General features: G+C 42.5%; 1 protein-coding gene across 3 annotated transcripts in view; it reads left to right on the plus strand.

Annotated features, from left to right (window-relative positions):
- Nucleotides 1–17,036, plus strand: part of DPYSL2 (dihydropyrimidinase-like 2) — a 174,750-nt gene that overhangs the window by 148,008 nt on the left and 9,706 nt on the right. For all 3 annotated transcript variants that reach the window (XM_006884854.1, XM_006884856.1, XM_006884855.1), the window contains 3 exons: nt 4,811–4,931; nt 13,954–14,110; nt 14,539–14,680. In XM_006884854.1, the coding sequence (XP_006884916.1) occupies nt 4,811–4,931; nt 13,954–14,110; nt 14,539–14,680 (420 nt within the window). The remainder of the gene's footprint in view (nt 1–4,810; nt 4,932–13,953; nt 14,111–14,538; nt 14,681–17,036) is intronic.

Genomic DNA, 17,036 nt, shown 5'->3' on the forward strand with positions numbered 1-17,036 from the left:
TATTTTTTTTCTTTTTTTTTTCCTCTTTAATTTTTAGAGCCTCCCTAGGGGTTTTCTCCTAGAGTTGTCTTCTCATTATCCCCAAGTCACTGTAAATACAAAACCAGAAAGAAACTCATGCTGGGCTTACTAGGAGGAAAAAAGCTGTCAGGAAAGTGTTTTGGTTACCATTTTCTCCAGAAAACTTAGAGCCATTTTCACATGGTGAGACAGAGGAGTCTCTGCTAGCAGTTGTTGCATGGAGAGTTTTAGACTCTTCCGGACAGCTGAGGGACTCCCTTGGGGACTGTTAAAATACACCACAAACCAATTCATTGCTGTTGCATCTGAACAGACTCAGAGCTGACTCGCTAGTGGGTTTTCAGAAGCTGTCAATTGCATGAAAGGAGAGTACCCAACTTTCTCCTAAGGAGCAGCTAATGGGCTTGAACCACCCACCTTTGGGTTGGGAATGCACCTCTCTACTGACTAGGCTGGCAGAGCTCTCTTAGAGACTTAGAGGACTTTGCTATTATAGGAGGCTCTTAACTCCATGTGATACATTGCTTTTTACTGAATCTTTTTTGAGTTGTCTGCTTTTTAATCGTTGATGAGTGCGGGTGCACAGTACACAGCCTCTGTATGTATTCACTTACAAAATCTTTGCTATCTCTATTATGAAGTAAAGAGATTTTACAAAGACATTTTTATTCTCTTTTAAATCAATGCTATAATCGGGATGGGAGTGTCAGAGACAGTGCGATTGGCACAGGACAGAGCAGAGTTTAGGGCTGTTGTACATAGGGTCGCTATGAGTCTCAAGCGACTCGACGGCACATAACAACAACAACATTTTATATACAGTTCAGTGTGTATAAAACAACTGATCTTTTTATATTAGAACCATACACATGTATTTATGAAAACCTACTTCTACCAAGTTCATTCAAATACATTCTTTATTATATAGACTCTGTGGGTCAGGAGAGAATTGTTCTTAGGGGTTCTGGGGCTGTAAATCTTTATGGATACAGACTGTTATTCTGTCTCCCTTGGAGTGGCTGGTGGAGTCAAACTATAGACCATGTGGTTAGCAGAGATTTCTTTAACCACTATGCCACCAGGGTCCCTCATGAAAACACAAAAGGGTAAACTGTCCTGTCAGGATCTGTGTAAAATGTGGTAAGCTGTGGATAAACGGCTTCTTCTTCTAGTGAGATACTGTGCCCTTTGTAGGCTTGGTAGCAGGGTCAGAAATCTTGCTGATTTCATGGCAAATGAGTGAGTCCAGATAGGTGTCCGGCTGATACCTGAATTCTTCTCACCAGAGCCACCTTTAATGGAAGCCAGTCTTTTCCTGTAAGGACTCCTGATGGAGTTGAGACTTTGTGGTATCGGGATCTGAGGAAGACTCATCAACAACTTTTGTTATGCAGATGACACAACCTTGTCTGCTGAAAATGAGGACTTGAAGCACTTGTTCGGAAAAATCAAACACTGTAGTTTTCAACGCAAATTCAGTCTCAACATGAAGAAAACAAATATCCTTATCACTGGGCCAGTAGGCAACATCTTGTGAGAAAGAGAAAAGATTGAAGTTGTTAATGGTTCCATCTTACTTGGATCCTTAGTCAAAACCATTGGAATGAACAATCAAGAAATTCAAAGATGTATTGGATTGCACTGGGGAAGTCTGCTGTCAGAGACCTCTTCAAAGTATTGAGGAGTAATGATGTGAATATACGGCCTGATGTGTACCTGATTCAAACTATGGTCTTTGTAGTCACCTACTATGCACTTAAGAGCTGAACAATGAAGAAGAATAACAGAAGAAATATTGATGCCTTTAAGTTGTGGTGTTGGAAAAGAGTGCTGGGTCTGCCAAAAGAATAAACAGATGTCTTAGAGAAAGTACAGCTAGAGTTCTCCTTGGAGGCACATACTTTGAGCACATTGTTAGGAGAGCTATTCCTTGGAAAAGGACATCATGCTTAGAAAAGTGGAGAGGGTCAGTGAAAGAAAGACACTCAACAAGATGGATTAACACAGTGGCCGCAGCAATGAGGTCAAGCAAATAAGAGATGATGAGGATGGCACAAGATAGGACAGAGTTCTGATCTTGTTCATAGGGTCGCTATGAGTTGTACTGGGCTTGATGGCACTTAACAGCCACAACCCTCTGATTAGTATGATTACTCATTCCATGTTACTCAGGCCAGTCCTGGTTTGTACCTTTTACCCTCATGAAGTTATTAATAATGCGCCTTTCACTTCCAGAATGTGTTTGATTTGGGACAGCAAGTTGTCTAGTCAAGCATACGACTGGAAAATGATGAGGACCCTAGAACCAGTTGTCATCAAATTGACTCTGATTCCTGGCGACCCTATATGGGTCAGAGTGGAATTGAAGTCCACAGGGTTTTCCTTTCAAATGTAGATTATCCAGCTTCCTCCATGATACCTTTAGGTGGACTTGAACATCCAGCCTTTTGATTGTCAGCCAATCTTGCTACTATTGAACATCACCCCCACCCCCACCCCACACCGGTTTTCATGAAGAATCTGACACGAAGAGATTGCAGATGCCAGAAGTTCCTCTTCTGTGCCACCTGAGGCTGGGGCCCTGCTGTTGTAACTGGAGCCCGAGGGAAAGGGAGGATTATCATTCAGTTATTTGAAGAATTAAAAACATTTGGATGTTTAATGAGCTCTTTTTCAAGAGCCATTTTTTTTGCCTTTGGAATTCTTGACATTACTCTTCACAGAGTTGATGCCTGAAAGGCCAAATGTGAATGAAGTTGTCTTAGTTTTATTAAATTAGATTATCAGTTAATACAATTTTAGAACATAAGCTCTGGGGCCAAGCTTCTGCACCGTCATGGCTAGTTCATTTAATTTGGTTAGGAGCTCAGTTCTTTCTTGTGAAAAATAGCAACTCTTTATGGACCAGCTTAGCTTTAAATAACATTAACACAGAATGAAGGCATTGTTTGTTCAGTAGTAAATATTTTGTAGCACCTAGTATGTTCTAGGCATTGTTACGGGAACTAAAGGAAGGCATATTAGCAGAATATGAAGGATACAAAATCCTATTAAATCCAGCACCTTACTTTAAAGAGTCCAAGCTGTGGCTTTTTGCCAAAACTTAGGGGATGAAATAAATTGATTTTTTGTAATTGTCATTTAAAAAAGTTAGTCAATTTTTGTTGGAAATAGGCACAGCAGAACTTATTATATTTGACAGTTTCTACATGTACAATGTAGTGACATTGATTATATTATTCAAGTTGCACAACCATTTTCACCACCTTTTAAAAATTATTTCCCCTCCATTAACATAGCCTCACTGTCCCTTTAGCTTTTTGCCTAACCTTTGGAGTTGCTGTCAAGGGCCAAATGACTTTCTTAGGACCGCATTTGTTGGAGATGCCCTTTCAGTTGGCCACTAAACATACTTCCTGGTCCTCTGAAAGATCCTACCTGGTCAGGACTTGGAGAGAAATCAGTGGGACTCTGAAAAACAATCACTCGTTGAAGCATCAGGTTTAAAGAACCAGACTGAGAGAGCTCCTTGCTCTTGGTGCGAAGGTCGTACCAGCCTGTGACAGGCCAGTGGCTGGCCAGCAGCTGACTGTTATGATTTGCAGACAGAGGGCCTTTGGTTTCCACAAATGCTGTCTGCTCCATTCCAAGGGCCCTGTGAGGTCTCCTTGTTCTGAGGGTGAGGCTGCCCTCATTTGTGGGTGTCTGACTGAAGCCCAGCACACAAACATCGTCACTGAATGATCTTGACCCAAGATCATCATGGAAGCAGAGTGAATACACTGGATCAAGAACGGTGAATCTATGCACAGTGATTCTCCAGCATTAACGAGCAGGATCACCTCAAACCAAACCAGTTGCCATCAAGGCTTACGGTGATCCATGTGTATTAAACTAAAACTGTGCTCCCTGAGGGTTTAAACAGCTGATTTTGGGGAAAGAAGTCCCTAGAATTTTATTTTTATTTACCTCTGGGTTGACTCAAAGTTCCAGCCTTTAGGGTACCAACCATGCATTCTAGCCATTGACTCCAAACAAGGGCTATTAATGTTAGAACCTAGAGTTTTTAAAACTCTGGTTGCAGAATCCTAATGCCAGAGTTATCGGTGCTATAAGTCTAGGCTAGGGCCTGTGAATCTACATTTTCCAGGTTGATGGTGAAGTTGCAAATTAGCTCATCATACTTGGAGAACCACTGTTTTAAGGTACCCATCAACCTTTGAAAGTGTCAGGAAGGCCTTTCCTCGTAATTTCACCTAACCAATATTGAGTGGGTGACATTGGGCAAGCTGTACCTCTCCCAGTCCCCCACCCTTGAATGCCATTCAAGGTAGGATCTTAAGGACATAACAGTGCATCTCAATGACCGTCATTTCTTTCAGGATGATAAGGTTTACTAAGGAAGTAATAGGTAATGACTCAGGTTGGAAACAGAATGCGATTCTTTAGTCAGGAAAAATTCTCAGGTGTACTCACAGGCAGGCCTCCCTCTGACCTTTAGCCTCACGGCTCTGGGCCCTAACTTGAAGCTCTGGGCCAGTGTTATGAAGCTCTTTAAGTTCTGCCAGCTTGTTTATTATGCCCGTCTCCTATGCCCACTCCACCAGTAACCTGAGGGAAAGCCACCTTGGCTCTGTGGGGCAGCGTTCTTGCTGAGCTCCGTCTTGCACCCATCTCTGCTCTCCATCACCTCTGCTCAATTTCATTTTCACCTCTCTTGGTGGGTGGAGGATAAAGCAGCAGGCTCCTATTGCAGGCTGTGTTCTCACGTTCAGGTACTCATTTATAGGTGGAGGCCGAGGCTGTGAATCGTTCCATCACCATTGCCAACCAAACCAACTGTCCTCTGTACATCACAAAGGTGATGAGCAAAAGTGCAGCTGAAGTCATCGCCCAGGCCAGGAAAAAGGGTGAGTGCTGCAGACTGAGTGTGGGCAGGTTTGCAGAGGAGGAAGGGGGTGCCCCTCACCGAGGTGGTTCCTTTTCCAGACCCTCATGCCAAGTGGGCCACTTTCATCACGTTCCAACATTAACCTAATTACAGTGAAGCGAGGCAGAGGGCTCCGGTTTCCTGCCTTTGTTCCACTGCTGCGGCCTTGTTAGTATCTATTTAAAGCCGCGTGCTGCTCAGAGTGGGTGGGAGGTGCATTTTCCTCCTTCTATAGAAAAGTTGGACTTAATTTGATGCAGTCTAAATAAACTAGGCACATACACAGATTACGTCAGCTTCCATCTGCCACAGAATCCTTCTGGGGAACATTATATTGCAGAATGCTTTCCCCCTCTGTGACTGGTAGTGATTTCTGTAAGGGGTAAGTAAGGGAGCTTCTTCGGGTAGGGGGATTTGCCCTGGCCCCCTTCATGCCCAAGTGCTTCAATACTTCCTATAAATAAACTATACAGTGATACATACTGTACTGAAGTTGAGTCCTTAGTTATATAAGGGAGTCCGTTAAGAAGGTTATTGGAAACTAATTTACTAATTGCAGCTTCCAGCGCTTCTTCCAAAGGATGTTGGTGGAGTAGCCTATACATTATGCATGCGCCAGAGCCCTGTTGTAACCTGCTGTTTGTTCTGTGACATCAGATAATCACACAACATATATTATGTCTGAAAATGTGGCTTCATGAGCAGAATCCTGATAGAAGTTGGCTTTGGCAGAACATCATATGCTAACTTGAACATGAACATCATAAAAGAATCCTTTCTCCTTCCCCTTTTTTCTTCCCGTGGTGTTCTTCCACCCTTGATTTTGTGTCTCGCCATCTCTGTTTCTCCCTTCTTTTCTACTTATTGTTCTATTTCTTGGTCCATTTCCTTTTCTCCATTTCTTTCTCTTAGATTTCTCTCTTCTTGGTCTCTAGCTTTCTGTCTCTGACTTTCCTGGTATCACTCTGTGTCTCTCCATCTCTGTTTCTCCCTTGTTTTCTACTTATTGTTCTATTTCTTGGTCCATTTTCTTTTCTCCATTTCTTTCTTCTTGGTCTCTAGGTCTCTGTCTCTGACTTTCCTGGTGTTGGTCTAGCTATCCTTGACCTATCTCATTGTTACTCTCTGTGTCTTTCTTTGTCTGTCCGTAATGGAGCAATTTGACCTCCATGACTCAGTGCCTGGCTCTTTGTCGGACCTGAGCCACTTGGAGAAGGTGGGTGATTTGGATCAAGACCTAGAACAGATTGCTCAATGACCAGTGAGTCACTTGTCCCAAGAGATGATGGCTTGCAGATGGTCCCAGCAGTTCCTGGCCCTTTGAATTCTCTTGATGCCTCTCTTCCCAGACTTTATATCATTCTGTTGCTGTGTTACCATCATTTTATTTTGTATTGCTATCCTGGGGACCTGCCCTCTCCTTGCAGCTGGCAGGAATTACCTTTTTGAAATTGAAGAACATTTACCTAAAATAGTATAACCTAAGAGTTAAAGGCCCTCAACACAATCGGTGTATATAGTGATTGGGATCATGGGCTCAAGCATATCAAAGATTGTAAGGATGGTGCAGGATAGGACGAGGCTCTGATCTGTCCATAGAATTACTGAGGTCATAGGTGACTTAATGGTACCTAACAACAAATAGGAGGGGGGCAAAACCCAAAACCCAACAAAACCCAACCTGGTAGAAACTGGGCCCAGGACCCAGCACATTCATAAGTAATGTGGAAGCTTGATTCCCAGGTTAGCATGAAGGAAATTTGTCTCCAAGAAGGAACACAATCATTTAAATAAAGGAGTTTTAGATGATCAAAACTGAAGCTTAGAAGCACCAATATGCATTATTTGTTTGAAAAGTATAGATAAAACCAAATAATTCATATGAGGTGTGGTTAAGAGTTCTCTGAGATCAAACTGCCTAGACCTAATCTCAGCTTTACAATGTATTAATCCTGTGACACTGGGTGGACTGCCGTCATTTTCAGGCCTCATCCCAGCTACAAGGGGAGGATATTTATTCATCTCCTAGGATTATAGTGTTTAAATGGACTTAAAAGATAAAATACACACAATATGCACAGTAACTTGTTAGGTACCACCGAGTTGACTATGAATCATAACGACCCTATGCACAGTAGTTCTGAACCCTGCTCTATCCTGAGCCAGTCTCACTGTCTCTGATACCTGCCTTCATTACCTCAGTTATTGTGTCTTATCAGTTTCATCTGGGATACTTCTCTCCTGCACTATCCCTCCACCCTTCCTGGCATGATATCCTTCTCCAAAGACTGGTCTCTCCAGGCTCCATGCCCAAAGTATGTGAGATGGAGTCTCAAAATCCTTGCCTCTAAAGAGCAGCTTGGTTTCACCCTTTCTAGGACAGACCTGTGAGTTCTCTTGGCAGTCCATGATGTCAGTACTTTTATCCAACATCACAAATCAAAGGTGTCAAATTCTTCTTCTGTCATCCTTAGTCATTATCCAGCTCTCTGATGCATAGCAAGTGATTGTGAAGACCGTGGCCTGGATCAGGCTCACATTAGTCTCTGAGTGACATCCTTGCTCCTCAGCACTCTAGAGCGGTCCCTGCCAGCCAGCTGATTTCCCTAATGCAAGTCATCTTTTGATTTTCTGCCTGCTGGTGCCAAGAGTGTTGATTGTGGAAGCTGTTGCTGTTAACAACCTGAATCTCTTCTCCATCTAGCATGATGCTGCCAGTTGACCCAGTGGTGAGAATCTTTTGTTTTCTTGATGCTGAGCTTCAGTCCATAACTACATTCCTTGACCTTTGCAGCAAATGCTTCAGGTCCTCCTCAGTTTCAGCAAGTAAGGTTGCATAACACAAGTTGTTGATGAGTCTTCCTCCAATCTTGATGCCACATTCGTTCACATAAAGTCCAGCCTCTTGAATTATCTGTTCTGCATACAGATTGAAAAGATGTGGAGATAGGATGTATCCCTGATGCACTACTTTTCTGATTTTGAACCATGCAGTGTTTTCTTGTTCTGTTCTGACAAATATATCCTAGTTCAAGTATAGATTTTGGATGAACACAATCAGGTGTTCTAGAATTCTCATTCTTCTGAAGGTTAGCCACAAACTGTTGTGAGCCAGTCAAATGTCTTTGTATGGTCAATGAAACACAGACATTTCTCTGGTACTTTCTGCTTTGGCTAAGATCCATCTGACATTGGCAATGATATTCCTAGTGCTACAGCCTCTTCTAAACCCAGCTTTTATTTCTGGTAGTTCTCTATGTACTGTTCTAATTGCTTTTGGATAATATTCTACAGGATTTTGCTTGTTAGTGTTGTTATGTGATAACTTCCACACTGTTGGATCACCTCTTTTTGGAATTGGAACACCTAGGGATTTCTTCCAGTCAGTTGGCTAGGTTGTTGTCCTCCAGATTTCTTGGTACAGCCTGGCGAGCGTGTCCAGGACTGCTTCTGTTTGTTGAAATATGTGAGTTGATATTCCTTCAAATCCTGGGGCCGTGTTTTTTTGCCAATTCCTTCAGAGCAGCTTTAACTTCCTCCATTATTACCATTGCCTCTTGAACATAAGTTGTTTCATGAAATATTTTATGTCAACCAGTTCTTTTTGGTACAGTGACTCTGTGTACTCCTTCCGTCTTTTTTCGATGCTTCCTGGGTCATTCAATATTCTGCCCATAGCATCTTTTAAGTATTACAACTTGAAGCTTGAGTTTGTTTTTCAGTTCCTTTGGCTTAAGAATGCTGAGTGAATTCAATCCTTTTGATTTTCAGACTCCAGCTATTTGTACACTTCATTATAGTACTTTGTCTTCTTGAGCTGCCCTTTGGAATTTTTCTGTTCAGCTCCTTAACTTCTTGATATCTTCCCTTTGCTTTGACTTCTTGGCACTTTAGTGCAATATTCAGAGTCTCATCTGACACACATCTTGGTCTTTTCCTCTTCCTTTGTTTTTGTAATGATTTTTTTCATTCTTCATGGATAATATTCTTGCTATCCTCCCACAGCTCATCTGGCCTTCACTTATTAATATTCAAGCCCTCAAATCTGTTCCTGAGATGATTTTTAATTAAAAAAGCAAAGACTTGGGGTTAAATTTTGGCTCTTGTGGATTTGATATCATTTTCTTTAGCTTCAGTTTGAACTTGGACATGAATAGTTGATGGTCTCTTCCACAGTCATCACGATCAGCACTAGTTTTCACAGCTGATATGAGCTTCTCCAATGATTCTTTCCACAGATATAGTCAGTCTGATTCCTGTGCAGACCATTAGGAGAAGTCCATGTATATAGTTGCTGATTATGTGTTTTATAAAAGGTATTTGCCATGAATAAATCATTGTACATAGTCTTAATCTGTGGAACGCTGGCGACACAGTGGTAAAAGTACATGCCTGTTAACTCTGAGGCACTGGGTTGACTGTACCAGCTATTCCTGACAGTCTACTCCCACTAAGATTTACAGCTTCAGGAACCTGATGAGTAGGGTTGCTACCAGTCAGAATTGCCTGGGTGCCAGCATGAATGATTGTTCTTGTTATGCATCATCAAGTCACCTATGACCCATAGTGACCCTGTGTACAGCAGCTCTGAAGCCTGCCCTTTCCTGAGCCATTCTCACGCTGAAACACTTACCCTCATCTCCCCAGTCACTGTATCAATCCATCTCATCTGGAGTCTTCCTCCACCCTTCCGAGCATAATGTCCTTCTCCAAGAACCAGTCCCTCCTGGCCACGTTCCCAAAGTATGTGAGATGGTGCTCCAAAATCCTAGCCTCCAAGGAGAAACTTGGTTTCACTCGCTTTAAGACAGACCTATTTGTTTTCTTGCCAGTCAGAGTTGACTCAGTAGCATCCAACAACATTGAATCCCTGAGCAACGGTGTGGCACATCCTGTTGTCAATTCTGTGCCATTTGGCAGGAGTGCCTTTCATCAGTCTCCACTTTGAAAGTAAGGAAGTGACACAACCAGGATCAGAATAGTGTGGATGACTGATTTCTGCTTTTGAAGTGAACGTGCACATTGGTAACTTTAGTGGGTTCATTTCATGGAAGAGAAACTAAAATGCAGAAATGGAATATCTTTTTACAGATCCTTCAGCTTGTGAGAAGTAGAAACCATGATTCCAGATTTCTGGTCAACTCTTTCCAACTGAAAGTTTAGCATCACCACTCATTCAGAATGAGTTCCTTATTTAGTTCATGTTGCAATCTAGCATGGGTCTTGATGCCTCCCATGTGTGAATGGTGGTCTGTAGGCAGTGCCTGCTGTCCTCATCTGGTGGACACCTTTCTCCATCCTCCTCCTCACTCCCACCTTGTGACACTTCTGCAGAAATGTTCAGAGCCTTTGTGGCTGCTGAGGGACTTTAAACCACCGGAAACCCCAAATCAGAACAGAGCTGTGTGGCTTACTGTCTCAAACATAATGAGAAATGTGTGGTTGTGTGGTCTATCAGTACCACTCAGTGTGTGGGCGAATCCTTAGCGTTAACTACTCCAAAGCATAGCAGCCTTGTCTCCAGACAGATGACTGCGAATCGCACAAGGCTGTGAATGTCAGACAGTCTCCATGAGAGGGTTCTCGATGGATGAGTCCCAGCATCGGGCTTGCGTTCCTGAAGGGCCAAGGAAAAGGGATTGTGTGTGTGTCTGTCCACCCATCGGTCTGTCCTTTGATATGTGAAGATTCGTTTTCATTCTGTTTCTGTGGCTACATTGTGAAATGCATGTCAATAGTTTTCACTTGTGTCTACTTTGGACGTATCCTGCTGCTGCTTATTCATGGGAAACGACTTTACAAGTAACTGCCAGAGTCGAGAAGCTGTCAAACTTCTCTAAGCTCTAGTCTTCCTTTTTATTCTTCGTGAGTTCACAGAGGCCCAGGCCTGTTGTGAAAGAGCATAACCCCCCTAAGTCCCACAGTTCCCAGCTTTACAAGAGAGCTTGCCAAAGGCTGGCCTTGAGAGGAAGTCACATCTTTCAATTTAGACTTTCCCTGGAGAAGAAAATCATGAAGGTCTAAATGCGGCCAAGAAAGTATCATCAGTGTGTTTAGAGAAGTGCAGAAAGGCTAATTAAGCCTATTATATGGTTTATTATTATTATTGGTAATTATTTCTGGCGTGAAGTTAAATGGTATCTGTGGTCTGACTGTTTTCCGGAAGCCTGTCCATTGCTCCCTCTGGTCCAATGGCGAGAGGAGCACTGAGCGGAGGATTCAGGTCAATGATGATGCTAGACAGTCCTCCAGGTATGGACTCGGGCTCCCCCTGGAGGTGGAGGCCTGACTGAAAACTAGCGCCTCCAGACTCCATGTGCACCATACAATTTTCAATGTTTGGGACCTTTTGAAAGCACATCACCAGAACTTACTTTCCAGGTGCCTGTGTATGGACTCGAACCTTCAGTCTTTTGAGAAGCAGCTAAGCTAGATGATTTATATCATGCAGGGCCTGCAGAGAATCCTTTTATATATTTCAGTTTGACACCTTGTTTTTTGAGGCTAAAGAAAATAAACTAAAAAATTAAGGTTAATACAGGCAAGGACCTCTGACTCCCTCAGGGAATCTGAAGGGCGGAAAGCAGAAATGGCAACAGTTTGCCTCTTTCTTCCTCCTTCCCTCCTCCCCTCTCCTCCCCTTGTTGTTTGGCCCAGATCCAGGAGTCTGGACTGAGGAGATAGGGTTCTGGTCAGGAAAGACCTTGAAAGCTTTGACCCATTTCTACATTTTCTAGAGGCTAAAGGTCAAGTTCATTCTTCTGTGGTGGGTGAATGTGAAATCCAGTCCTCGAGTACTAACTCCTCACACTACATTCTGAGTTGAATTTTGCAGAGAGAGATGAATTTCCAAAGCCTACAGTAAACAGCATTCACTCCCAGTCTATTCAGGACACATTCCTAAGAACCAGCCCCTCCTCGTGCTCAAGTTTCCAAGGGCAGGACTGCGGAGCAGACTCAGGAGTGGGTGGCCGGGGAGAGGAAGAGGACGAGCAATAACAAGTTACAGGAAAATCATTAAAGTGTTTATATATCACTGCCTTTGTTCCAGCATTTCCAAAGACTGTCCAGCCATTCTCTATCTCCAGCCAGCTCTGTTCTATGTACTTTCTCATTTTAACCAAACCAGGAAGTCTTTATAGATCCTTTGTTTCCCCACCAACCTGTACAAACCTCACATTTGGGCTCAGACAGACAATAGCCAGGGAGCAGGGGCTTCCAGACCTAACTGGGCCGGGAGAGCTACACTTCACTAGTTCCATTTGAAGTGCAGCCTAGAAGCTGGGAGCTGGAGGTCTTGTGAGAACTGAGGCTGAATCTGGGTTCTGCTCACCATTTGCATTTCATAAACGTCCTTGTGCCACAGCCAAGGCCGGCTCATTATGCGATGTGTTTTCACTGTGAGATGAGCAGGCGTGGTTTGTGCAGCCACCAGCTGGCTTCTCTGACCACATTTGAGCTGAGAGACATTGCATAGATCAGGGGGCCGGGGACATTTCTAAAGTGATTCTGAGCATTGACTCATTGGGGCTTCCTTTGGGGCCAGGCTTCCCCTAGGTTTCTGAAGCTACACTCCTGCTCAGAGATTGTTATTGGTTGCCTGAAGTGAGCTGCCTGTGCTGACCTCCACCACTCCCTGGCTGAACAGCGACTCCTTTGTGAAATTCCTGAGGCTGGAGGGGCAGCTCCGTGGAGCCAGCTCTCTGAGTGGCAGGCTACAGCAAAGAGGGTGTTGTGGGATATTTATCAAGTGATAAAGCCCTCACAAAGACTGTGGAGAGGAAGAGCAGTGCATTCCTGAGTGAGAAGTGTTTGGCCTGGAGGGCTATCTGGGGTCTGGTGCTTGAGGAAGAAGGACTTTTTTGACGAGACTGTTGAGAGTGATGAGATTTGGCTCTGGGGTGGGAGGAGGGAAGAAGAAGAGATGAGTTCCTGGTGGCAGTCAGCTGATCTTGGTTCAAATTTCAGCACTGGTATCTTTAATGAATTCATTATTAAACTGTTTAGACATACACTCATTGAGTGCCTATGCTCTGGTCTTAAGCATGGTAAAAAAGACTGTTAACTGGATGGTACTTAACAATACACACACACACACACACACACACAGCATAATGCGTAATGTGTCTGACAGCTAACTGAAAGATCAGGTGTTCAAATCTACCAACTGCTTTACAGGAGAAATATAGGTGGTCTCCTCCCATTCAGTTGACAGCCTTAGAATGCAATGGAGGGTCAGATTTGAGTCAGTTCCACGTCAATAGCAATGAGTTTAAGTTGAAGTTATAAATGATTGCTAATTTTCTGGTTTGAGCACCTGAACAGTTAAAGAAGAGGACTGAATTTGGACATAAGGAATGAGCAAGTTCATTCCGGGTTTATATTAGTTAATCGAGTGGTTCAGTGGCATAAGTCTCTCCTCTCAAGTAGTTTGAGTCCTGGCCAGAATCCCTCACACACAGCCATGCTGCCCATCAGCCACTGGGTCCTTGAGCTTTGCTGTGATGCTGAGCAGGTGTTAGTGGTGCTTCCTGACTGAGGTACTTAGGGAGAGAGGTCATTGATCTTCTGAAAATAAGCCAATGAAAACACGGAGTCACAGCAGCACAGTGATGGGTACAGCTCAGAACCAGGCTGCATTCTGCTGCATGGTGCACTGGGGTGAGTGGATGACACTTAGCCACATCCGCAAGCTTCCTGAAAATCAGAAATCTTTCTAGCGTTCTCGATCTTGCAAAGTCAGCTGTGAATCTGGCTTTCAAGGGCAACTCCCCTCCTGGGTGACTCAGGTTCAGGCTGTCTCTTCAGCAGAACTGGATAGTTGTGCAATAGCTTGTCATCTGTGAGGATGGCTTATCTGTGAAGTGTGGCCAGTGTCTTTTTTAAAAAAAATGATGATGGGAGCACTGGCACAGTGCCTGGCAGATAGCAACTTCTTGGTAAGAATGGCTCCTTCGTCTCTCGTATCACACTGACGTGCTGTGTGCATGCTTGTTTGTCAGGAACCGTGGTGTACGGCGAGCCCATCACCGCCAGCTTGGGAACTGACGGCTCCCACTATTGGAGTAAGAACTGGGCCAAGGCCGCTGCCTTTGTCACATCCCCACCCCTCAGCCCGGATCCAACCACTCCAGACTTCCTGAACTCCTTGCTGTCCTGGTGAGTACTGTCAATGTGTTCACATGTTACATTCTTTCTTTCCTCAGAACAAACTGACCTGGTAGCTTAAAACACAGTGACTTGCAAAGAGAGATACCCTTAGTCTCCAAACTAGAGTCCCTCAGAATAGGGAATTATTACTTTAACACTCTTACAGGAGGGAATTGTGAATTGAAACCTGTACCATCTTGAAAGTCAACCAAAGGACATAAGTGAGGTATCTAAAAGATTCTACTGTGGTACAGTGTCATCCATAAAGTACCTCTCTGTATAGATTTAGATGCAAAGCATAACAATGAAGATTCCGTATCATACAAGTGTTTTCTCAAGTTTCCTTTTTCCTGAGGGGAGTGACCTGTCACATTGAAAGAATATATTTAAAGCTACTTTGAAGTCAGCATTATGAACCGGGCCTGTTTTCCTTACAGTGGGGATCTTCAGGTTACTGGCAGTGGCCATTGTACTTTCAACACGGCCCAGAAGGCTGTGGGAAAGGATAACTTCACCCTGATCCCTGAGGGCACCAATGGCACGGAGGAGCGCATGTCTGTCATCTGGGATAAGGCTGTGGTAAGAAACACTGACCTCATTCGTGGGATGAACTCAGCTTTCTCCTCCTTATCTGAGATCCTGGGTCTCTCTTGAAGTTACAGTTGAAGAAATTCTAGAAGCTGATGCCTGTGTAACAATATTGCTTAAGTTTGAATATCAAAAATTTTAGAAGGTGATACTTGTGAGACAATATTGCTTAAGTTTGAATATTGAGCACCACCTCTTATAGGTATTTCCTTTTATAATATATATACATATTATATCTATATGTGTGTGTGTGTGTGTGTGTGTGTGTATCTATCTATCTGTATCTATCTATCACCTGTCATCATCACCAGTGGAACTATAGAGACTGAGAAAAACATTGAGTCTTTGAACTATAACTCCATGGGGGTGGTTAGGAAAAAGCTTCTTTAATAACCTGAGGAGTTACTCATTTTCTCTTGAAAATTGACTCAGTGTTCTTAAAACTCGCTCTTGAGGCTAAACTTCAAGGGATTTTTAGGCTTTTTAATTTTTTGCCATTTAAAATTTAGTAACAACACTAGGTAGGGTTTTTATTTTTTAATGAATATTTTAGATTATGTGTACACTTTAAGCTCATTGCATAGAAGAATAAGAAAACACAGAATATGAAAAATCACTCAGAATGCCATGTTTCACATATAGCTACAATATTTTGGTGACAGTCTTCCTATTTTTTAATGGGTGCACAAGAGCAAGCATTTGTTATTTGTAGGAGTGAATGACTGTAAGTAACTTTGTATGTTCAGTGTATAAGTAACATGAAGTATATGCTGAATGAGTGTATATGTAACATTGTATATTCAGCATTATACATTCAAATAAATTGTTTGAATTATTTGAATTGTTGTTTTAAATGTAGTATGTCGTGAAAGTGTTCCCAGAGCCTTAGACATACTTGAATAGATTTGTTTCTAGCGCATTGTTGCATCTAAATATTCAAAATGTACACGGCTTTGGAGTTGGTTGCTGAGGCTATAAACCTTAATGGAAGGAAATGCATGTCTCTCTCCCACAGAGCTGCTATTAGAGTCAATCTTCCTTTTAAAATTTTTTTAAATTGTTTTATATATTTATTTGCATACAGAAGTCGTATACCTTGTGTTTCCTTTGTCTACATTGTGTTTCAGTCTTCCTTTTGGCTAGCAGCTCAGGCACTACCAGATGCCACCAGAGCTTCTTACTCCATCTTAGTACTTCACTAATTTGTGTGTGTGTGTAAGAATACAAATTATTTCCATCCCCCCCTTGTTATTACTGTGATTTTAATGAAAGTTTACAGAAAAGTTGGATTTTCATTCATTCATTGTTGCACATTTTTTCCCTACTTCAACAGTTCACTTTTTGTTTAAAATTTTTTTTGTTTTACAGAGGTTTTGGATTTCCATTCATTCATTGCCGCAATTTTCTCCCAACAGTTCACTTTTTTAAGAAAAAAATTATTTCATTTATTCATTATTGTACATTCCTCCTTCTGTGCCCCTATCTCCCACAGTGCCCTCCTTGTTCCAAACCATTTTCATACATATAATGTATAATCATATATTCCTTTCAAACAGTTCTCTTCTGTTCCAGTTCAGTGTTGGTTAGCTACCCACCTCTTCCCCATTTCTTCTCCACCCCACGTGCCTGCCCTGCTTTAGAACATCAGTGCTACACTAATGCCTTTTTTAAAAAATTTATATTTATTTTCTACTAGTTTATTCACGAAATTCAAATACAAATTCTAACAAATTCTTTCAATTTCCCTCACCCCCCACCCATCAAATTGTACAACTCAGTGATTAAGTCCCCCCTTCCCCTGCACATCCAAATCCCTCTGCTTCCAGCCTCTCCCACCCCGCTTATATCTTACACTCATTCTACAATAATTACAATATTTATCCTTGTGGGACTGAGTTAGTTCACTCAACATAATGCTCCCCAGTACCTCTCAAGTTAGGTAATAATTTACAAAATCGTTGCTCCTGCGTGCTGCATAGTATTCCATAGTGTGAATGTACCATAATTTCTCAATCCATTTGTTAATTCATTTTTAATTCACTGGCTCATCATTATATTGTTTTCTTGCTTTTTTGTTGAGCTGGTAGTGATTGACATCCTTGTAGAAATATCTGATGCATATTCTCAGACATATCGTATAAACAGTTTCTAAAAGTGGCATGAGGCCCCCAAGTTTGTATATTTTTTCCCCCCGAGGCTTTGCCTGTATCTTTGCTTAAGTCCCCACCAGGAGGACTGCACCAGTTTATCCCACCAGCAGTGCATGACATGCCCCTGTTGCCAGATCCACATTGGTATGATGAAAGCTTTGCTATCATAGGTGAATTTTATGGTTTATTGTTTTTTA

This window comes from Elephantulus edwardii, unplaced genomic scaffold, assembly GCF_000299155.1.
Source record: "Elephantulus edwardii isolate Elephantulus edwardi_28Jun2011 unplaced genomic scaffold, EleEdw1.0 scaffold00038, whole genome shotgun sequence".
In the NCBI taxonomy this organism is placed as follows: Eukaryota; Metazoa; Chordata; class Mammalia; order Macroscelidea; family Macroscelididae; genus Elephantulus; species Elephantulus edwardii.